Source organism: Marmota monax, unplaced genomic scaffold, assembly GCF_021218885.2.
Source record: "Marmota monax isolate L192 unplaced genomic scaffold, Marmota_monax_Labrador192_F-V1.1 WCK01_AAM20220418_F8-fsc00040, whole genome shotgun sequence".
In the NCBI taxonomy this organism is placed as follows: Eukaryota; Metazoa; Chordata; class Mammalia; order Rodentia; family Sciuridae; genus Marmota; species Marmota monax.
The window spans coordinates 13,975,480-13,998,790 of record NW_026692782.1 but is presented as its reverse complement, the minus strand read 5'-3'; the positions used below and the strand labels follow the sequence as shown (position 1 = coordinate 13,998,790).

Genomic DNA, 23,311 nt, shown 5'->3' with positions numbered 1-23,311 from the left:
GGCAGGGGACCTGGCTTCTGTCCTGCTTCTACCTGACAGTGCTCAGCTTCCTCCTCTGTGAGGAAAAGGGCTTGGTTCCGGTGCCTTCTGAGGCCCCGCCTACCCCACCACCCAGTGTACAGGAGAGGTCCCTGTGTATGGCACCTGTGTTTGTCATCCCACATGATGACAAACCACACTAAGGACTGCAATGGGAGGGGCACTGCAAACAAACCCCATCGCATGATCTCATCAGGCTGAGGATCCTAGAGGGAGGTCAAGGGACCCAACAGCCCATTCTCTGGAAGGCGCTATCAGCGCCTGCTTATCAGCCTGGCACTGCTCAGTAGCCTCTCCTCTCCTCTGCCTCCAGGCCAGCTGTCCTTGCAGAGAGCCCTGTACCCTGCTAATAAAGCAAACATGTGACTGGAACCTGGGACTGCCAAATCCAAGCTGTTTTCTCCCTAGAGCTACCAGAACCTTCCAGGCTCAAACACCACAGCAGGTTATAAAAGCTCTTGCCATAAATCGCAGGTGTTAAATGCCAGAGGCCACAACTGCAAATGTGAACACTTCACAGTAACTGTGAGCAGTAATCAAATTAGGGCTGGTTCCTTGGGGACTCAGAACAGGCATTATTCTCAATGGGGACAACATCAGGGCTCACCACTGGTACACTGCCGCTGGCTCAGAACCCAGCAGGGAGGCACGTGACCAAAGGAGGAACCCACCACAGAAATGAACATAAATATTCAGACATCTTCATACCCATGAATGCTGCTCCTAACACGTAGGTTCATATTTATAACAATAGTAAATATACACACAATGCACATGTAAGATTATATAAGTACGTACAGCAAAGGCAGCATTCACGGACAGCAAAGGCATACTCATGTGTAATGCACCTGCAACATTTTATATATTTATATTCATCCAAGCCATTTGGTTAACATTAAATATATTCATAAGTATAACAAAGTAATACATGAACACTGTATTAAACAATATAATTATTTAACATACTTATTTAAACGTATTTATATATAATACATACATATTTATGTTTGAGTGTCATGTACCACATTACGACATTTTGGTTCATGAGAGACTGCATATGTGTGCATATGTGACAGCGGCCCATAAGAATATATCAGCTGGTGACGTTGGGGTCATCTGAGTTTGTGTGAGCATGCTCTCTAATGTGGATGTAATGATGAAACTGCCTGACGGCACGCACCTCAGAACACACCCTTTCCAAGAGGCAAGCAACTCATGCCTCTGCATGTGTTTCAGGAAGAGCACTCACGGATGTAAGTTCTAACTAATATCAGCACTATCTTACATATAATCTGTAACTCAGCCTATTCATGGAAGGTCTGTGTCCCTGCAGGGTACCAGGTTAGTGGGTATTTTAAAAATAATTTACAGCAGCCTCTGGATGAAAGAGGAGAGTACTGTTTACTGGGGGCAATCTGCATCAAGACGTTTAGAACAGCCCCAAAGAACTGAACTTGAAATGGAAAGATTAGGATCTTTATATTTTAAATAATAAACTCACATTTAACATATATTTATTGTGAAAAAAACTAGGAAGCAAACAAAAAGGATGAAATCATAAATAGTTAAACCAAGGTAAATAACCATTATTAATTATGAAAGATATTCTTTGCAATATCTAAATTTTGAGGCTTTTAACAATTTGCATTTAAAAAGTCCAGCATAGTGGCGCACGCCTGTAATCTCAGCAGCTTGGGAGGCTGAGGCAGGAGGATTTTGAGTTCAAAGCCAGACTCAGCAATTTAGCAAGGCGCTAAGCAACTCAATGAGACCCTGTCTCTAAATAAAATACAAAATAGGGCCAGGGATGTGGCTCAGTGCTGAGTGCCCCTGAGTTCAATCCCCGGTACGCCCCCCCCCCCCAAAAAAAAAAAAATAAAGGAAAAACCACAATTCACATGCCTGTAAGCAATATGTGTTTCCTTGTGCCCAACCAAATACTGGGTTCTTAACAACACTGAATATTTTTTTTAAATATGTTCAAACCCAACACTAAACTTTGTTTCCTTTGCACTTCATGGATCCTCAGTGAATTTTCTTGAATTTGTCTGTTTCCTTTATATGTGCTTACTAACTTTTATTATTTTTTTTATTTTTAAGTCTTTTTTAAAATTTTTTATTTAGTTGTTGATGGACCTTCATTTTATTCATATGTGGTGCTGAGAATTGAACCCAGTGCCTCACTCATGCTAGGCAAGTGCTCTACCACTGAGCCACCACCCCAGCCCTCTCTATATATTATGGATACCCTCTTATCTCTCTAATACATATCGTAAACATTCTTTTCTTGTGTATAAGTTGTTTCAACTTGGAAGCTGGATAAACCCATCAATTTTCTTTTTTCAGTCACACTTTTGGTGTGTGATTTAAAATGACCTTTCTATATCACTGTTACATAAGACTTCTTCCTATAGTATTGAAGGATTTAGTTCTTACAAATGATAGGTTTAATTATCTGTGATTTATATTGAAATAGGGTGTGTGACTGGGCTCTAATTTAATGTTTCTTAAGTGATCAGCTAATTTTCTCCAAAATGTTTCTTTAACATAATTTATCTTTCTCCCCTCATTGGCAATATGATATGTAAATCACGAGTTATTATCACAAATGTCCTTGAACTGCTTTCTGGAATTCTGTGGGGCAGATGCAAGTGACTGGCTATGGGAGGAGTCATTTCCAGAAACTTCCTAAGTTCCCCTAAGCCACCACCATCTACACTGGGTGGGGGTGGTGAGAGGAGCCTGACTGTCAGACCAGTCCCAATGCTCAGGCCACACTTGTCATTTCAGCAGCAGGACTGAGATGTGCTCACTAACAGCTCCCCAGTGGCCTGCCAGCTCCCTTGGCCCAGAGCAGGGGCCTTAATAAAGCTCTGGGGGAATCCTTTCCCGAGGTCCCAGGCTGGCTTTCCCGTGTACAGTAACACTAACTAGGGGCTCGTCAGCCTTCACTCTCTTACCTCCTAAACCCTTGCTACTCAAAGCGTGGTCCCTGGACCAGTGCCGTGGCCATCCCTGGAAGCTTGTCAGATGCAGACCTCAGACCTACTGGATCAAATTTTGCCTTGTAACAAGAGTCCCAGGGATTCCTATGCATGAGACAGTTTGAGAAGCTCCCTCTCTCCAATGTGACTCCACTGCTCCACAGGGTACGGACACGTGTTAGCATTTCTGACACTTGAATGGCACCTTCTCTGGCTTCGAGTACAGATGTACACTTTACTCTTGATTTTATATTCCTTTGGTTATGTGAGGGCAATCAGGAAATGTTCCATTTACTCTCTTAGAGTCCAATGTGAAGAACTCCCAATAAAGCCTTCTGTGGATCTCCTAGCTGACAACCTTCCAGCTGCAGCGGTCTCCCTCCCTAAATGACAAAAGGCTACCTGTCACTGGTTCTGTGTTCACACCGCATTGGAACAGCTGATCCAGGTCTCAAGTCACCCAGGATATGCCAAAGTACTTACTGCTGAAACGGAATGAAGTGCTGCTTCTCCTCGTCGTCCACTTTCCCGTGTATGATGTCAGTAATATCCATCACTAGGAAGGAGAGGAACTTAATTAGAGAAATAATCACTCCCTGCCTCGCTAAGTCGCCATGGAAAAGGGCAGCATCAATCAGCCAACACAGAACACGGGAAGAAAGATATCAAGCGGATGCTCCTTTTCCTTCTGAGCCAGTGATACCTTCCCAGGGTGCCCAGCCCAGCAGAGAAGCAAGGCCTGAGGCTGCTCAGGAAGAGGTCTTGATTCTCTCAGATCCACCCTATACACCAGCCCTTTTAAAATCTCCACAACATGGATGACCTGAGGTGTGAATTTTTAGCAAGCTTGCATTCAAAGTCACAGGGAATACATATTTTTTTGGTCAGGACTATCACAAAAATGAAAAGACCAGAGAGAAACTCAAGACTTGAAGGGGTCAAGAATATGTCTCTTTGACAGATTCTCATCCAGTTTCCTTCAGAAATCTGGGCAGGAGCATCACAACAGACCCAACAGTGACCTGTTCCTTCCCCAAAGAAGAGCCCTTAGCTCTGTTCTGGGCTGGCTGCCAGGTTATCTCGCTTCTACAGATATCAGCTCTACTTTGAGAATTGAGGAATTCTAACCAGGCATGGGGGCACACACCTGTAATCCCAGTCACTCACTCGGGAGGCTGAAGCAAAAGGATCCCAAGTCCAGCTTCAACAACTTAGTAAGACCCCTATCTCAAAATAAAAATAAAAGGGCTGGGGATGTACCTCAGTGGTAGAGCATCCCTGGGTTCAATCCCCAGTGCAAAAAAATAAAAAGTAAATTAAAAAAAAAAAAAAAAAGAGAAATGAGGAAACTAAGGGCCAGAAAAGTTAGTGATTTTCCCTTGAGTTACTCAGTTTTAAGTAGTAAAGTCAAGCTGTGAACCCAACAGGGACTGCAGGGCCAAGTCATGTAACCATTGAGCCCAGCTGCCTCAATTATTAATAAGTAATCAATAAGTGGGCTGATGTGAAGCTGCTGATAGACAGGGCCCTTGGCAAGAGGTGACGCCTTGGTCAATAGTTAGGTTGGCCATAAACTCTGCATTCACAATCTACTCCCCAGATAACCTGTTTGGAGATAAAAGGAAGTACTAGGGTCTGAGATAATTCTACAAAGAACTAAGGAGCAGGAAGAAATGCTTTCTGTAGAGCAACTCAGACAACACAGTATAGAAGCCCTGGGAAACTTCAGCTAGGCCAGTGTAGGAAGCAGGGGTCACATTCAACCTGTTGACAGCTCTTAATGAAACCTTGTAAAAATTGCACACACACACACAAAATTACTAGGGTGCGGGTAGAGTGCAGTGGTAGAACACTAGCAAACATGAGGCCCTGGGTTCACGTCCCAGCACCATAAAAAAGACTCCCTCGAATGCATCCACCTCATGTAAAGAAAGGAAATCAATACATAGGCATGGGCAGGAAGGATTCCAATAGAAGGATCTGATTCTGCTGAATGAGACACTGAGCTGAGCACAGAGCAGGAAACACAGGATGGGGCGGGGGCGGGTGGCTGGGCTGAGAACCTAGAATCCCACAATAGAGACCTGGCAGTCCCAGGTGCCAACGGCTGTGTGAGTGACACTGACTGTGACATCATCCATCCTTCCCCATCCGGACTGGCTTTCAGGCCAGCCTGTCTGTTTTCCACCTTTCCTCATCTTTTTCAGTTTTTAAAATTGTGGTAAAATCGGGGCTGGGGTTGTGGCTCAGTGGCAGAGCACTTGCCTAGCATGTGTGAGGCACTGGGTTCGATTCTCAGCCCCCCATATAAATAAACAAAGAAAATAAAGGTCCATCAACATCTAATTTTTTTTTTTAAATTGTGGCAAAATACACGTAAAATAAAATTTACTACCATAACCATTTTTACACATCCACGTAGGGGCGGCAAAATCACCACCAGCCATCCAGAACTTCTCCATCTTTCAAAACGGAAACTGTAGCCATTCAACAGCTCTCTCCTTCCCCTCCCTTCCCTGCTTTCTACTGTCCCTCTGAATCCAATTCCTAGGCACCTCAAGTAAATGGAATCGCACAGTATTTTCCCCTGTGTGTCTGGTTCATGTCCCCCGGCACACTGTTCTCAAGGTTCATGCCTGCTGCAGAATGGGTCGGATCTGCCTTCCTTCATGAGGCTGAGGGAGATTCCCTCGGATGCATCCACCCCCATCCACCCCCATTTCCCTTGCCCATCGATCCCTGGATGGACACTTGGGTTGCTCCACTTTCTGGAGACTATGAACGGTGCTCCTATGAATGTGAGTGTACTGGGCGCTCTGGGGCTTTCAGTTCTCTGGGGCTCGTGCCCTGACATAGAGCTGCTGTGTCCTGTACCAGTTCCACCCCTAACTTTTTGCAGATCTGCCACACTGCAGCCCGCAGTCGCTGGACCATTTCACATGGGTCTCTGGGCCTTTCTTGTACCTGCTACTCCAAAAGGCCTCCGGAGTCCACAGGTGTGCCTCTTGCCCTCCTTCAGCTCCATGTGGCCCACCCGGACTATCTGGCACACCAGGCTGATGCGAGGCCGGATGAGGTCCATGCTGCTGAGGTCCTGGCCACAGACAAAGAACACAGAGGGAGGGGGTCAGGCTGGTCACTGCCACCTTCGAGAGAATTCTCTTTCCACTCTACAATGGAGACTGTGCAGAGCATATTTCTCAATGCTGAAATACCAGAATGACTCCTTCCTGCCCCATGATCATCGAGGATGTAGCTCAGTGGTCAAGCACTTGCCTAGCATGCATGAGGCCCTGGACTCAATCCTTAGTACCACAAAAGTAAATAAATGAAAGAAAGAAAAACAGGAAGAAAATTTCTAAAAGAGATAATAGTCAATTTAAAATCCCTAGTTTAGTGAATCAAGCAGGGTATTTAGAAATGAGGACAGTTGTTGCTATGGGTATATATCCTTTTAGCGCCTGTCTCCGTACAGGATACATTGCAGTGTTAAATGAAATAAAAACTCTTATGACATCGACATTTATTGAGTACCCACACAAGTTTGTGACATTTCATCCTGTCTTCAAAACAGTCCTGGCAGGCAAGTTCCGCACAGGCCCCGAGGTGTGGCTGGGGTGGGGTGGGGGGGCTCTGCTCCATGTGGTGAGGCTCTCCCATTCACATTCACAAGGACAGGCAAGTAAACCCAGAATGTGCTCACAGACCTTATTCACTTCACATCAGAAATAATTTAACTACACCTCAAAGTCTTTCTATGAAACAGCAGCACAACTCCTCTTTACTGAACCAAGAACTACTTTTCCAAATCCATCCCCTGCAACCCAGTTATCTTGGGTCACTAAGTTAGGAGTCTACACCACTAACATCAGTCCTGAATTCCTACTCCAGGATCTGTGAGTTCTATTAACTAAGATTCAGACTCCAGGAGACCGGTTACATAAACCATGGCACATATATATGTATATTATTAAATATGCAATAAATGAAGATTTTGTAAACTAACAGCAGGAGATGATCTCCACCTTCTCTTTAATAGAAAAGTCAGGACATGCAATGTACACACTAGGTGATCCTAACTACAGGTGTGTCAGGGGAGGGGGGTAAAGGAGGGTGGACTACAGCTCTTCTCTGATGGCACCAAAGATTCAATAATTCTTTTTCAAACTTAAAAAAAAAAAGTGCATCTAGGCTGATAAATGTCTTTTGATTTTAGGAAAAAACTCCCACATTTCTCTGAACCAAGGAAAAACTAGGGAGGTTTGGGGAAGAGTTCCTGGATCTTTGCTGCCTGCTCTGCTGGGTGGTGAAGATCCAGAGGGGTCGGCCAGGGATGGTAACCAGCCCCTGTCTGTGCTAGAGAGAAGACTTAACAGGAAGCACAACAGTGGCCTGTACAGGGACCACAGATCCTTCCTGTCCTCCCTTTAGTGCTGTAACTGGGGCTCTCTTGCCCTAGGAGCAGTGAGAGAATGAGGAGATAAAACGTGGGTTTGGTGGAGGAGGACTGAAGGGAGCACCTGACAGTCCCTGCCCACCAAGGTCTCTCAGAGCACTCGACGGTGGCCGCACAGTATACTTTAAACACCAAGATCATAAACAGAAAAGAAGCCCAGAAAGTTCCTAACTTAAGGGAAAGCGAGTCACCATGTCCCCAAATGTAGCCCATCGCTTTTCTTTGCCCTGAGCTACATCAAGCAGCACTTTGGAGGGGAAGGAAACGCCCTTTCAAATATAGGCACACCGAAAAGGTCTCCATCCTGCTTCTGCGGGAATGTGACATTGTGAGAGGTCTGGCAGCTCCCACCCCACGGCCCTGCTGTCTGCACAGCTCCCAGGCTCAGCCATGTCAGGTTCTTCCTCAAGTGTCTCCTCACGGTGGCCCCTGACCAAACTACCGATTTATTTTTGGTGCTGGAGACCAAACCTAAGGCATGGAGCATGCCGAGCACCTGCTCTACCACTGAGCCATGCCCAGCCCCTTTCCAACCCACTTAAAACACAGCCTCTCTCAGCAAGAGGACCCCAACTCCTAGAAGCACACGGCACTTGTAACATTCTATACAATTTGGTCACTTATGTAACGATTGCTTCTTATCTGCCTTCCCCTTAGGATGATGCTGCTTGAGAACAAGGATTTTTGCCCCCTGATTTGTTCATAGCCATCTGTCCCCCATGCAATTTGTTCAGGGATGTACCTCAGTGTCTAAATCCATGCCTGACATCTACTTGGCGCTCAATAAATAGTTGCTGAATAAACAACTAAGTTATTTCTGCTAGGAGGATTAGGATGACTCTTCTTTTTATCTGTTGTGTTTTCCATATCTCCACCCTGTGTATCCACTAATATCATAATAACAAAGAAGAGGATTTTAAACAGAAGACGAACTTACAGTAAACACTGCTTGAAGGTTATTGAGCTTCTCAATTTCCTTGGGCATCCCATTACTGCCCCAACGAATTAAATAGTTTTCACTGGCCAAAAAAAAAAGAAAATTATTCTTAATAAGAAGGCACCTGGGGAATGAAGGATGTTGTTAGTGCTGGTTTCAAGGTAAAGGAAGGAGCAGAGACACTCAGTGTAATTCAACAGGCAGGCGTGACAGTGGCCAGGTGGGGTGTTGGTCTCCTGGCTTTGGAAGTGTCCCCGCTGCACCTCACAGGGCACACTCATGCAGACGGTGGACGGCACAGGCATGGCAGACTTTATGGGACTCTACTTTCTGGGGCCTTCTTTCCATTTCCCATTCTTTGCAAAGAACTCTCTGCCTTGCTGAGTCAAGAATTTAGTTTTATTACAGTCATTCAAATCTGCCCCTTGTCATCCATATCACCACAAGCAAAGACTGTTTTTTTAAATAAACATTTCATCAGTCTCTACTTTGAACTGCCTTCTTGAAAATAAGCCTGCACTTCCTTAGGAGCCCAGGAGAGCGCCACTCCAGGGCTGAAGAGGCCCGGCGTCATTCCCCAAGGCCTGGGTGGAAAACATTCTCAGAGACTTCGTTCTGTAGAGCAGCTCTGGGTTCACACGGAGGCTGAGCTGAAAGGACAGAGTTGCCACAGATCCCCTGCCCCAGGCACACACGGCCTCCCCCCTCCATGTCCCCCACCAGAGTGATCTGTTACAACCGACCAATCTGCACCAACGCAGCACTACCCCCCCCACAGGACACAGGGGCCATCCGCATTCACCCTTGGTCTTGGGCATTCTAAGGGTTTGAACAAAAGTACGATGACATGCGTCCACCACGACTGGATCACACAGGCTGGTTTCAGGGCCCTAACAACCCTCTGTTCATCCCTCTCTTGCTCCTCCGCTGTGGTCTCCTGGACTCTTTGTTCTCACCTCTGTCCTGACTGGCTTCAAGTGGCCCCTGCATCCCGCGGAGTGCACGGGCTGAGGTCGCCCTGTTTAAGCAGCAATAGCAAAAAGCCTCCGAGACCAACGGACTTTCCTTCCTACTGCCTGGAAATCCTCTCCCTTTTTTTCCTGCCTCCCCTTCTGAAAACGGGCATTTTGCAATGTCAACGGCAGGGGATCTGGGTCTTTGCTACCTGATGAAAGTGGACTGGTCTGGGTCGTAGAGGGCCATGAACAGCTCTGCGTCCTCCCCGATGTTGCAGACGAAGTTCTTGAAGTTCACATACAGGCCGTAAGTGTGGACAGTGCTGAAGACCGCCTGGCCCCGCACATCCAGGTTCTGCAGAATGGACTGGAGAAGACATGGAAATGCCTTGGTTTCAGCTAACGGGAAACGCTGGCAAAGATATCATCCTGCACGTCAGGATCAAACAGAGCCACACCCTGCAGGAGCGGTCACTGAGAAGAAAGTGGACGGAAGCGGACCAGTGACCCAACCCACAGAGGAGCAAGGAATAAGCATCACTGGATGATCCAGCGTCCCGATCAGAGCCTTGAACACAAGCAATTTAATAAACTCTGCCTGCAGGCGATGATTCCTGGTTTTAGTGGATTCAGGAAGGTCTTACCTCTTCATCAAGACTGCTGGATAAAGCTCAAAAACAGGGGAAAAAAAAAAAAAACCCTGATCTGTTAACCCTGTTTATGGAAATCACTCTCATTTTGAAACAAAAAAATGGAGCCTACCTTCTAGGGACTAAGACCTCTGAAACTGTGAGCCCTCAAATAAAGGTTTTCTCCTCTACGCTTGTGCTACTCAGATCCTTTAGTCACAGCAGCCAAAATGCTGACAAGAGAGAGACTTCACCCTGGGTGTGGATGCCACTGGATGCAGAAATACAGTTAACTATCATCATGACGCGGTAAAGAAATAAAAGCTATAAACTAAAGAAAATCAAGACAAATCTGTACTCATTAAAACAGAAAAACTGGAAAATACACCAAAATGCCAATAAGATTAGATTGGGGTAGCAACGATGTGGGTGACTCTTTTTCTCATCTGTTTTTCTACAGGTAATTTTTCTTTAATGTTCAGTTATTACTTTCAAAATCTTCCACTTCATTTTTCAATGTTATTTTTTACTTTCAAAAATAGGGAGCTGGGGTTGTGGCTCAGTGGTAGAGCGCTTGCCTAGTATGCATGAGGCTCTGGGTTCAATTCTCAGCACCACATAAAATAAAATAAAAGTCCATTGACAACTAAAAAAAAGTTTAAAAAAAAAAATAGGAACGTATGCACCAAACACAGAAAGGTTACACAATAAAGTCTCCCTGCAACCTCATTATCCAGAGGCATCCTTTCATGATCAATTTCTTGTCTATCATTTCAGGGTTGCTCTCTGCACACATAAGCGTGTCTTTTTTTTCCCCTGTATATTCTTTTTTGAAACAGAAATGACAGCATGTTGTATACACTATCCTGCACCTTGCTTTTTCCACTTAAAATATACACAGCTCTGCAATCTTTCCTTAACAGAACATATAGAGTGGGCCGTTCTTTCTGCCGTTTCTCCTTTATAATGAGAAGGCAAATGATTGCCTAGACGTGTCTACTTCTGCTGTCAATGACTTCCTTCCTCTCGTTCAACAACCAAAGCAAAAATGGAATCCCAGCAGCCAAAATCTTCACACTGGAGGAAATGTGTACCTTTTCTTCTTGGATCTTTTCCTCGATCCTTTTTGAGGCCACTTCATGGGCCTTGAAGAGGGCAACGGTGCTGGTTTCATCTGGATCCAAGATGTTTCCGTTGTCATCTCGCACCACCAGATCTAACCCAAGCATTCTGGAGAGGAGAGAGCAGCCAGGCAGTTACTCTCCCGCCAGGGCAGACTGTCCGTGGAAGAGCCCTCATAAAAGAACCGAGAGGACTCTCAGTCCTCTCCCCAGAGCCTCTCTGCCCTGGCCTTCTGTGATTTGGCACAGCGACTAGGAAAGACCAAGGCACAATTATCTGAGGGCCTGCCCTGATTTCCTTACTGAATTCAAGACAGTTTCACAGGAGGTCCATAAAGAAAGCCCTGGTTGTCGGTCTCACAACCATCCAAAGAACACAGCTCTGGAGTCATTTAGTCTAGGGTCTGAAGCATCGGTTTAATACTTGCTACCACTGTGACCCCTGAATCTTGCAAAGCCTGGGTTGCTTCATCTATAAATGTTTCCAACCCTTCCAAGTTCTCGGAGAAGTCCATGAGACGATGCATGTAAAGTACCGAATACAATCTCTCACACGGCACCCCATAAATGTCAGCCCTATCGCAGCAGCTGGCAGGGGAAGACCTGGCTGTATTAAGTTGCAGCTCTGGCTGCTGCATGGGAAGACCAGGGCCATAGAATCGCCCCTGCCAAGCCTTGGTGCCCAATAGGCACACAAAAGTAGAAATAATTTTGCTTCTTCCAAGAAGCTGGAGTCTGGCAGTAACAGAATACTGCTATTGGAACGCCCCATGTGCATGCCAGGCCCCAGAAACTTGGGAGCGGGGATGTCTAAACATCAAGAACACTCAGGAAAACACTGAAGTGCCAAGTCTCTGGGAAGAAAGTGAACATGCCTGAATGCCCCCTCGCTATTTCACAGCACCTCAGTCCACTGATCCGATCTGGCAGGTTCCTTTCAACCACAGCCAGACCCATGGGCCACCCAGACTCATGAAGGAGGGCCTTGCTGGCTGCTCACACTGGGTCCCGGGTGCAACTGTCAGATCAGCTTCATTTCCCGAGCTGCCTTCAAGGGCTGGGATGGGAAAGCAGGCGTGTGCCACCACCTGCGGGGCATTGACATCCTAGGCCAGAGACTGAGGGGACTCCAGGCCAAGGCACTGGGGCAAGAGCCGAGACAGAGGCTGCACATGTGCATGGAGAGACACCACGGTGGTGTGGATGTGAGGGGTCCCCTAAAGCTCACGTGTGAGACAGGGCAGGAAGGTTCAGAGGAGAAATGACTGGGTTGTGAGAATCTTAACCCAATCAGTGAGTTAATCCCTGGAAGGGATTAACCGAGTGGTCACTGAAGGAGGGTAAGGTGTGGCCAGAGGAGGTGGCCATTGGGGATGTGCCTTTGGGGTATCTATTTTTTATTTGTTGAGTGGAGTTTGTCGCTCAGCTCTCTGATCCTCACGTGCGCTGCTTCATTCTGCCACACTCTTCCACCGTGAAGTTCAGCCTCACCTTGAGCCCAAGGAATGGAGCCTGCTGTCTATGGACTGAGACCTCTGAAACTGTGAGTCCTCAAATAAACTTTTCCTCCTCTATAGTTGTTCTGTTTGGGTCCTTTTTCCACAGCAGTGAAAAAGCTGACTAAAACAGATGTCTTTTCCCAGCTTGGCTGGCTTTCTATAAAGTCCTCTGACACTAAATGACAGAGAGAGCAACCAACTAACCCAAGTATCAGCAGGACCATGGGACAGGGAGTCAGGAGGGTTGGGTTCAAATGAAGCTCTCCCATCTACTATCTGTGTGATTTTGAAAGAACCACTTATGCTCACAGGGTCTCTTTGCTTTTTTTATTTTTTGGTACTGGGGATTGAACCCAGGGGTATCTTACCACTCACCCATATCCCCAGCCCTTTTTATTTTTTATTTTGAAACAGGGCCTTGAAAAATTGCCATGGCTGGCCTCAAACATGCGATCCTCCTGCCTCAGTCTCCCAAGTCACTGGTATTACAGGCATGCACCAGCATACCCAGTTCACGGTCTGCTTCTTTACCCATAAAATGGGAATAAGAGCCATGACTTCATAAGGGCTTAAGATATAATGGGTACGAAGGAGGTGCTTCCTAAATACTGACTGGATGTGCATGTTATGTTGACTTCAGCTATTTCTGAATACAGCTGACAAATGGGCAGGGTAATAAGCTGTATTTTAGTAGGTCTATGAGGCCTATAATCCCAGTGGCTTAGGAGGCTAAGATAGGAGGATCACGAGTTCAAAGCCAGCCTCAGGAAAAGTGAGGTGCTAAGCAACTCAGTGAGACTCTGTCTCTAAATGAAATACAAAATAGGTTTGGGCATGTGGCTCAGTGGTTGAGGGCCCCTGCATTCAATCCCCAGTATCCCTCCAAAAAAAGAGTCCCGAGGCTAGAGAAATGAATTAAAGGTATTGAGAAAAGAAAATCACGTATTCACAAGTTGAAGAAACTCGGAAAACGGAATGCGATGCCATTCGGATCCCAACAAAAGCTAACTAGAGACCCACTGCCACCTTTGGGAAGGGGCCATCTGGGAGGCGTGAATGCCAGGCCTCTACCCACTGGGATAAACTGACTGAACTTCTCATTTCCCAAAAGGCAGTGACAGCTGGGACCTACTCCCTGAACTAATCGGAAGATCAATAAAGTGATGGGCACTTCAGACTGCAGACATAATCGCTGGCTGGAAACACCTCTCGGTGCTCTGGAGATGCCAGTTTTCAATCACTGTAAGCCAGGGTCCCAACCAGGGGAAGAAGTAAAGGAACAGAAGGAGCCTGACAGCGAGCTAGCATCCACTGCTGGAGCAAAACGCAGACACGGTCACAGGCCTCTCCGAGGGCCAGCTCCAGTGCTCAGTCCCTTTCAGCTTCTGGGGCAGCGGAGCAGCCTCATCCCAAGCTCCGAGCTTTCTATTTAGGTGTTAGCACCATGAAGGCAGGGCCAACACGGTGTCTGGACCGCAAGGCGACCGTGAAAAATGTTCAATGAAACTAACTGTTTTCTAAGACACCAAGAGAGCAGAAAGCGTCATTCTCTGGTCACTCATAGATCAAAAGTTTGTTGTGAGGCTGGGGAGGGTGGGAGTGGGGGTGAGGGGAGGCACAGGGGGGCAGTCAGATAGGAGGAGAAGCACGTAGTGCTTTACAGCACTGCAGGGTGACCATGGCTGGCAGCAATGAACGGTAGGTATATTCCAAATAGCCACTAGAGAACTCTGAATGTCCCCCCAAAAAAGAAATGATCACTGTTTAAGGTGGTGGACATGGCTGGGCGTGGAGGTGCATGCCTGTAATCCCAGAGGCTCTGGAGGCTGAGGCAGGAACATCACAGGTTCAAAGCTAGCCTCATCAACTTAGCGAGACCCTAAACAACTTAGAGAGATCCTGTCCCAAAATAAAGAATAAAAAAGGCTGGGGATGGGGCCCAGTGATTAAGTGGCTCTGGATTCAATTCCTGGTACCCGCCCCCCCCAAATAAAGAGTGGATGTGCCAATTATGCTGATCAAACCATCACAAAATTGTATCCACATGTTGAAATACCACACTGTTCCCCACACCTATGTACAATTATTGTGCCAATTAAAATTCAAAAAAATTTTTTTAAAGATGTTCTTTGGGAACAGTGAGTATCCTCAGCATGAAGGTGTGGTCATTTTCCAGGTTTCCAGTGAAGGGCACCCTCAGTTTACCTGTTGCCATGATCAATTTTGGCTGTGACCTTCTTCTTGAGCTCTGCCAGTTCGTCCTTGGGGAGTGTCCCAGACAGGATCTGGGAGCGCCACTCAATCAGGCTGTAGGTCATCTGCTGCAGCTGGCGGAAGAGCGTGACCTTGTTGTTCTAAGATGGGAAAAAGAGGTGGAGAAAAGATATTGGAAAAAGAAATGGTGCGCTGGAGAGGGAGCGTCCCTGATGGCTTCCTTGGGAGTGTTACTTAGCCAGCTCGCTGTGCTACAGGACACACTGTGCGCTGGGAGGGAATGGCGTTGCCCGGGGCTCCCTCTGTTCACTGCAACTTGAAAAGTGGCAAAGTGCTAAGGGACATGGTGGTTCATGCTTATAATTCCAGCCCTCGGGAGGCTGAGGTAGGAGCATTGCAGGTTTGAGGCCAGCTTCAGCAGCTTAGTGAGAACCTGTCTCAAAACATAAGAAGATCTGGGATGCGGCCGAGTGGCAGAGCACCTGGTTCACTTCTCAGTACTGGCAGAAAACAGGAAAATGGATAAGCAATTTGTGGGAAGGCTGGCTGGTCCTCAATTCCAAGTACATCAAAACCCACCCACCCTAAAACTCCTATCATGTCTTTCCTGCTTAAAACCCTCCAGGGACTTTCCCCAGACACCTCCAAGCCCAGGGCATTTCCCACCAACCTCTGTGGGTTTCTCCCAGCCGCTCCGCCCCTCTCCTTGGGCATTTCCCCTGCTGCTCCTCCCACCCGGCCCCAGCCCCTGCTCACCCACACTGGGCACCTCCACCAATTGGCCATGCTGACTTCAGCTGCCACTCAGGAGCTCTCCCTTAAAGCCCCAACTCATGTCTCCGCTGTGGCCGGAATTGACCAGCACCCAGCACCCAGCACCCAATGGCCTGGCCTGTCCCTCGTGAGCGCTCTGTGGAGGATGAGCCCCGACCACAGGAGGAGCATGTTAGTTTTGTCCCTAGAGGCCAGCACTGAGAAGGCGTTCTAAAAAATGTCCTGGAGGACAGAATCATGAATGGAGAAAGAAATGTGATTTCAGGGTCAGGGATATTTGAAAATAAAATGATAAATATTACTTTTAAATCTTTATTTTCCAGGAAAATTGTTAGATTATTCAGATATTAAACTGTTATTTAGGGCTCTTCTAATAACTTACTATAACTGATCTAAATGAAGTTACAACCAACTGATCACATCCCTAGTCCTTTGTTCTTTTATATTTTTGAGGCAGGGCCTTGCTAAGTTGCTGAGGCGAGCCTCAAACGTGATCCTCCTGCCTCTGCCTCCAGAGTCTCTACAATTTCAGGTGTGCAACACTGTACCTGGTTTCATTATATATACACACACATATATATACGTATATATATACATATATGTATGTGCATATATATATACATACATACATATATATATACATATTTTTTTAAATCAGCCAACAATGAGCATGTGCTATGTGCTGGAAACAAAGTTTTGCACCCAGGAGTCTAACATTCTAGAGAGGGAACGAGAGCAATAAATAAGTATACAGAAAATATTATACAAGACATTATGTTATATCCATACACACACAAGACAACTTCAGACTATGAAAAGTGTCAGAAAGAAAACAGAAAAACCATTACAAATAAGAAAGAAAGTAAGAACATAAATAGGGCAATATGATGTTGGGTACATAGGGGGAGACCACTCATATAGAGGGATGAGGAAAACCGTTTTGTGGATCACTTTGACATATGGCAGAACCTGGGGGATTCTGCTCAGCCCACGTACACTAGGAAACCGCTGTCTTCTTACTCTCAGGTGAAAGTCGCGATAGGGAGATATGACTGCGGACCTCTGGAGTCACAGAAAAGCACAGATCTGCTGTGCCCCCAGTGCCTGTGCGCACACACTGGGGCGCTGCTGTGGCTCTGCGGCAATGACCTCTTCTGCAACGCTCCCGGGGACACGCCCTCCTGGGCAGGGGCCTTCTGAACAAACAGTAAAGGTGGAGGGAGAACCCACAGCCTGCAAGGGGCCACGAGGTCAGCAGAGTGTGACGAAACCTTGTTCAGTTCAGAGTTCATGGGAACACACAGGCACGGGAGGAAGCACCGGTTATCTGCAACTGCCATCTGCTCTGTTAACTGTGGATCTGAAAACGAGAGGCGAAGCCCGTGGACAAGTGGAAACTGCCCTGTTTTCGTGCTTTAAATTTAAGCCTTTTTTTGGATCACACTTCCTCCTAAGTCAGTCCTTAGAGAAGCAGAAAAAGAGACAGGCACACATTCTGTTTTATGAGCAAAGGTAAAACCTGCACTTTTTTTTTTTTAATCCAATCCTCTATAAAATCTTTCCGTTTCACTGGTTTCCCAAATGGAAAAAGGAGTGAGAAATTCAATCTAGAAGATTTTCAAAACTGTTAGGCAGAAAGGGCATCCTTTCTTCTTCTTTCCTACAATCCACTTGTCTACTTATTGTTATTATTTTAATGTTTCCTGGTTTTAATTAAGATGTGACTTGTGGCAGCGCGGGAAGGAAAGGACTCCAAAGCTGGCGAATCCTGGGGCGGCAGCACTTGGGGCACATGTTCACCAGTTCTCAGCCCCGGTGACATCAGACGCTGCTGATGGCAAGTGAATGACGGCCTGTCACACCCGCCCTGTTGCCAAGTCTTCCCCTGAGGAGGATGGAGAAGCCGCTCTTTGATTCCTGGGCAAGTCAGCTCTGAACAGACAAGCTGAGCGCCCGTAAAAGGAGGGGTCATGAGGCAATTAGGTCCCTGGCAGTGCCTTCCTGAGGGATCAATGCCGCACTCCTGGAAGGTTTTCATTTATTTATCTATTTATTTATTTATTTTCTCTCTCTCTTTTTTTATACTGGGGACTTAACCCAGGGGCACTCTACCACCAAGCTATGTCCCCAGCCCTCTTTTATTTATTTATTTATTTATTTTTATTTTGAGACAGGGTCTTGCTAAATTGCTAAGCTGGCTTTGAACTTGCAATCTTCCTGCCTGGGCCTCCCAGGTCGCTGGGAATACAGACATATGCCACCATTCCTGGCTGTGAGTTGGCTCTTGATAGAGCAAGTGGTTATAAAAAGAGCAAGCCTAGCCCCTGAATCACTCTTCCTTCTCACCCTGTGTTCACATCCTCTTGTCCTGATGCAAGCCATGATTATGTAACACCATCAGGGGGACTCTCACCAGAGGCCAAGCGGATGCAGTTGACCAATCTTGGACTTTCTGTGAGCAAAATAAACCTCTTCTCTTTATAAAGTACCCAGTCTCAAGTATTATGTTATAGCAACAGAAAATGGACTAATTCACCCTCCTTCCTGCCCTGTTTTCTAAATCCTGTGCAGCCCACGCCTGCATACTGAGAAGGCCCAGAGTGCCTTCTCTGCTATGTACTCTCCATTACTGTAGTCTTTTCGGCAGTTATCAGCCATTGTCATGTGAGATAATAATTTCTTTGACCCTTTTTGCAAAACTCCACACAATCCTAGGATACAGTAGGACCTCAAAGACAAATTCTGATGACTCAAATTTAAAAATGGCACTGTGGTTTTGAGTGAGGAATGGCTACACAAAATAAAACCTTGGTTATCTTTCTCCTAGACAGTGGAGACATTCCTGCATTTGCTTAGCATTTCTTCTGCTTTTCTGCTTGCAGATATCTGAGGTCTCACTTTTTATATTCCTAATCCAGTTGTTTATCTTTTTTAAAAAAATTCTGAAAATTAAATTCACAAGATTAAATAGCTTTGCCTTTTGTTGTCCATCAAGTGCACAGAAATTCTGAGGCCATTCAGACAACCGCATTGATTCTGAGTGTCAGAAAACACGGATTCTTCTCTCCTTTTCTCCACGAATGAGACCACAGCCAAAAGCCTTTTCTCGGGTGCTCCAGATCTCCATGTGCAACAGAAGCCATGTTAGCTCTGCTCACCAAACTTTCCTGTTCCACGTGGATTTTTCGATTTGGAGTACAAAGTGCTTGAGGAAACAGATGGGGGTTGGCTTCTATCTCTAATTCTGTCATTAACTTGCTTTGTGACTTTGGGCAAATCATGCCCTGTGGGATAAGCTCATTTGTAAAACTCCAGGCAGTGTCCGGAGATCCATTCCCAAGGACAGGGCCTTCAAGCCCGCCAGAGATGCTCGACTCCACTGATCCTCCCCAGCAACCCCCTGGTTAACTGTGGGACCTCACTCCTCATGTGCTTGTGCATTTGGCATGTGTGACATCAAATTTCCCCTGCTCAGAGTTTTGCAGTAGTCTCCTGTCTTTCCACGCGGCTGTTAACTCCTGGGGCCGAGTCCTGGCACTCTGATCCTTCTTCATCCTTGAGCCGCAGGGACCACCCAGACACACTTCCTGTCCACCCAGGGCCTCAGCTCTCCATCCCATGACGGAGGATTGCTCGCCTAGCCAAAGTCTGATTTCCAAAGACAAGATTCAAATTCTAGACCCTCTTTTGCCTCCCGAAATAAAGGAAATCCTGAACGCCAAGAAAAACCAAAACGCAGAGAAAAATCAAAACTGGAAAAATACCCAAAGCCCTCTCCGTGCCTTGTCCCTGTCACCTCCACGTCACGCCTCATCCTTCTCATCAGAGCCACGTGGAAGTGGGGCTGGCAATTCACAGATAAAGCACCCTGACAACAGGGTGAACAGCTGTCGGAATTTTCTGTCCTTGGGAAGAAGCGATCCGATGCTGGTTTCAGACCATGAGACCAGCCCAATGGCCCTTCAGAGCTGGTGCTCCAGCAATAACCAGCCGGTCACCAAGTCAGCCTTAATCTGCCAGGATAGGGAATGACAGGAGACACCTCAGCCACAGGGCCCTTCTTAGCTCCACAGCTTTCTAGAACTGTAGTCAGACTCAGGGTTTTTAAATGGGGGTGAGCGGAGACCAATCCTCCCCATGAACTCTGGGTTACCAGTTAAGCTCACTGGGTTCTACACCGTGGATGAACCACCGCCATCACCAGGTTCTGTGGCCATCTGCTCTCACTCAGGGGACAGGCCTGCCTGGACAGCCATCCCCCACCCTTTCTCTAGCTAGAAGGCAGGACCAAGACATATTGGGGGGAGGTGGTAGGCAACAGATTTCCAGGCCAGAAGTCAGATACCACATGAATCTGACCATGTCCAGGTCAGTGCTCCTGTGTCCACCCACCTCACGTGGCAGCTGGGGGCTGGTGCTGCTGGAATAGAAGAGGCCAGAGAGCTCTCTGGATCCACCTTCCATTTCCAGGGAAAATGAAGATCCTGAGAGGTTCCAGGGAATTGTGGGTAGAAGACCTCAAACCCACTGACCTCGAGTAGCTGAGCAATAACAGGACTGGAAGGTGAGGCAGTGACCAGAGCCGGGTGGGCAATGCACCCTTAAGTGACCTCAGGGCGAAGGCCAGGACATGCGGAGCTCTCCTAAATACAAGCTCAACCGGCTCTTTCAAGGAGCAGCATTGTAAGGGGACAGTCAGGGCTGGCATGTGTCGGCCACAGAGTTTGACACAGATTATCCCGCCGAGTCCTCACAGTAAATCTGCAAAGCATATATTCTATAAAATCCCTACTTCAGAAAAGGAAAATAAAGCTTAAGAGGTCAAGGAACTGTTTTCAGGCCACAGGATTAGCTAGTGCCTCCCGAGTCCAAGTTCTTTCTGCTCCGGCTTGTTTGTTTTCAGTGACTATTACTGGGTTTGTTATTTTTTCTGAGTATAAACGTACATACCCAGGGAAGGAGGGAGCCAGAACTTCAGAGCTAGTCGGCCTGTCTGGCCCGTCTTGGCACTTGGCCAGTGACCTCATCGATCAGGATATTCCCTCCTTTCCCGATCCACCAACACCCAGGGGCGGGCTCCCACCAAGGGCCGCCTGGATGCCGGCAGTACCCACGCCTCCTGGGCCTAACGCAGGAAGGATCGCTGTCTCTGGTGGAAAACAGCCTGCTGCTAAGTTCTCAAGGTCATTCTGCCTAAACCGATTATGGGAGACAAAGTGGCCTTGGATAAGGGCGGCACAGGGAAGGGAGTTTCTGGGGCCCCAGCAGCAGCGGCTACAGCAGCCAAGCGAGAGGGAAGCCATGGACCAAGGCTGCCCAGAGGGAAGACCATAGCTGAGGTCTCCAGCGGCGGCCCCCCATGCACAGAGTCCTTGGGGCCGGTCTGCACAAGGGTTTCACAGCCACCATCGCTCCCAGGTCTTGCAGCTCTGGGTCAAGAGGGAGCTTGACAGTGGGGGCAGGAATCCAGCAGAGGCTTGGAGACCTAGAGTGACTTGCTCATGACCACAGGGCTTCTCAGGACAGGGCCTGCAGAAGAAACCCAGCCCTGCTTTCTGGGCCACCGGCTTCCTCCCCGGCACAAGGCCAAACCCTCCCACCAAGGTAATTCAACAGAAGACAATAACACTGCCAGGGAAGGCCGGGAGCCATTCCCTCCTCTTTCGGGGCAGGGGGTTCCCCTCTTACTTAGCACAGGGAGTGCCCCTCCTGCAGCGTAGGCCCCGCCCACTTAGGACACATTTATGATTATTTCACAGTAAATTCGCAAAACATATATTCTATGAATATCACTGTAGGGCTACTGAAAACCCATCACACCAGACGAATGCCCTTCCTTTCTAGAGTAAGTATCAGTATCTACGCAGCTGGGCTCAATCTGGTTAGTGGAGTGCATTTCCCTCAGGGAAGACCCTGGGTCCAGAAAATGTAGACGGCACAGAACAGAACCAGGAAACTTATTAATAAGTGGTTTATAAGGCATCACAGGAGTTATTAAAGACATCAAGCAAAATGCCTGGTCTCATAATTTGAAGGGGCAAATAGAAGAGAAACCTGATTCCCGTCTGAAGGTGTAGCAGTAAAATCTGTATTCCTCTTTACATGGACTCAAGGAACTCGGGCACAGAGCAGAAAACAAAAGCACTAATAAAAATCTATGGGGCGGGTGGGACAAGGAAACTGGAGATTCAGTTTTTCCTTTTTTGTTTTTTCCCAGTGGAAATATGATATTTCAGGTTGGTTATTTTGACTTGTGAATTTTTTTGAGAAAGAAGGTTAGAAATTCTGCCTGAAGTAAACTGTTCATGTTGGTAAGGGGCTGGAAGAAAGAAAGTCACAGTTAATAACAAGCCATGTTAAGCGGATTCTTCCCTAACAGATAAGCAGGCACCATCACAAGCAGAAGGAGATCACTTAGCCCCATTGACTGACTCAGCTCATTATCAATGTCTTCATGTCAATCAGTGGCAGCTATCAGTCATCTTAAAATATTCCCAAACAACTAAATAAATATTTATTAGATACATCCAAATTAAGATATGCCACATGCTGCCCTCTGAGAGGGGATGGCTTGCTTTATTTATTTATTTATTTATTTTTAATATTTATTTTCTTAGTTATAGGTGGACACAATATATTTTATGTGGTGCTGAGGATCGAACCTAGTGCCTCTCGCATGCTAGGCGAGCTCTCTACCTCTGAGCCACAACCCCAGCCCATATTTATTGATTTTTTTAGGGCTGGGGATCAAACCCAGGGCCTCGTCCAAGCTAGGCAAGTGCTCTACCCCTGAGCCTCACCCCTACTTCTCAGTTCCATTTAACACACACCTGGCATGAACGTCCGTGGGTCTATAAATGAACGGTGACACTTCAGCAAGAAAGAAAGGCTCCCTTCATTCGTACTCTCCACTCTTCCCCGACGTCTTAAACCAAGGCACCTCCTTTCCAACACTGGCTGACTACCCCTGACAAGAAATGCCTGGGACCAGAGAGGTTCTGGGTTGCTTTTGGATTGGGGGATATTTGCATATACATAAATGGGGTACCTTGGGGGCTGGCATCCAAGTCAAAACATGAGATTTGTTTATGCCTCCCATCGCCTTTTACATGAAGGCTAAAGATGATATAATAGAATATTTTAACAGTGTTGTGCATGAAACAAAGGTTCCCACAGGAGCTCAGGCGTGGAACTTCCCATTCAGGGTGTCATGTGGGTGCTTACAGAGTTTCAGGTTCTGCAGCAATTTGGATTTGGAGATCAGGGGTGACTACGGTTTCCTAAAATATGGTTTGAGATTGTCTTCCACGGGTTCATGTTCTGGAACCCCCGCCCCCCACCCCATATGGTAGAACCTCCAGGAGGTGGGGCCTTGTGTGAGGTCACTGAGAGTATCACCCCTGGCAGGCATTGATGTACTTCTGTGAGGCCCAGTCAGTTATCTCAAGGGACTTGCTATAAAAAGAATGGGGCCCCTCCCTATGCTCTGGTTTCCTGTCTTGCCATGTGGACACTCCCTTTGTCACACAAGCTCCCACCACTGGGAGGCCATCTGCCATGAGGTCCTCACAAGTCCAAAGTTGATGCTGGCCTCAGGCCCTTGAACCTTCAGAACTGTGAGCTACATACATCTCTTTTCTTTATAAGTTACCTGCTTCAAGTGTTTCATGACAGTAACAGAAAACAGACAATGCAGGGATAT

General features: G+C 47.0%; 1 protein-coding gene and 1 non-coding gene across 2 annotated transcripts in view; one reads left to right on the top strand and one right to left on the bottom strand.

Annotated features, from left to right (window-relative positions):
• Dock5 (dedicator of cytokinesis 5) overlaps positions 1-23,311 on the bottom strand; it is a 186,785-nt gene that overhangs the window by 84,767 nt on the left and 78,707 nt on the right. Inside the window, exons 6-11 of the mRNA XM_046447718.2 lie at positions 14,827-14,975; positions 11,096-11,231; positions 9,582-9,739; positions 8,417-8,498; positions 5,988-6,117; positions 3,507-3,579 (exon numbers count right to left, since the gene is read on the bottom strand). Coding sequence (XP_046303674.1) covers positions 3,507-3,579; positions 5,988-6,117; positions 8,417-8,498; positions 9,582-9,739; positions 11,096-11,231; positions 14,827-14,975 — 728 coding nt within the window. The remainder of the gene's footprint in view (positions 1-3,506; positions 3,580-5,987; positions 6,118-8,416; positions 8,499-9,581; positions 9,740-11,095; positions 11,232-14,826; positions 14,976-23,311) is intronic.
• On the top strand, positions 10,549-10,621 carry Trnat-agu (transfer RNA threonine (anticodon AGU)). Its single transcript has one exon. It is a non-coding gene; the product is annotated as a tRNA-Thr (tRNA).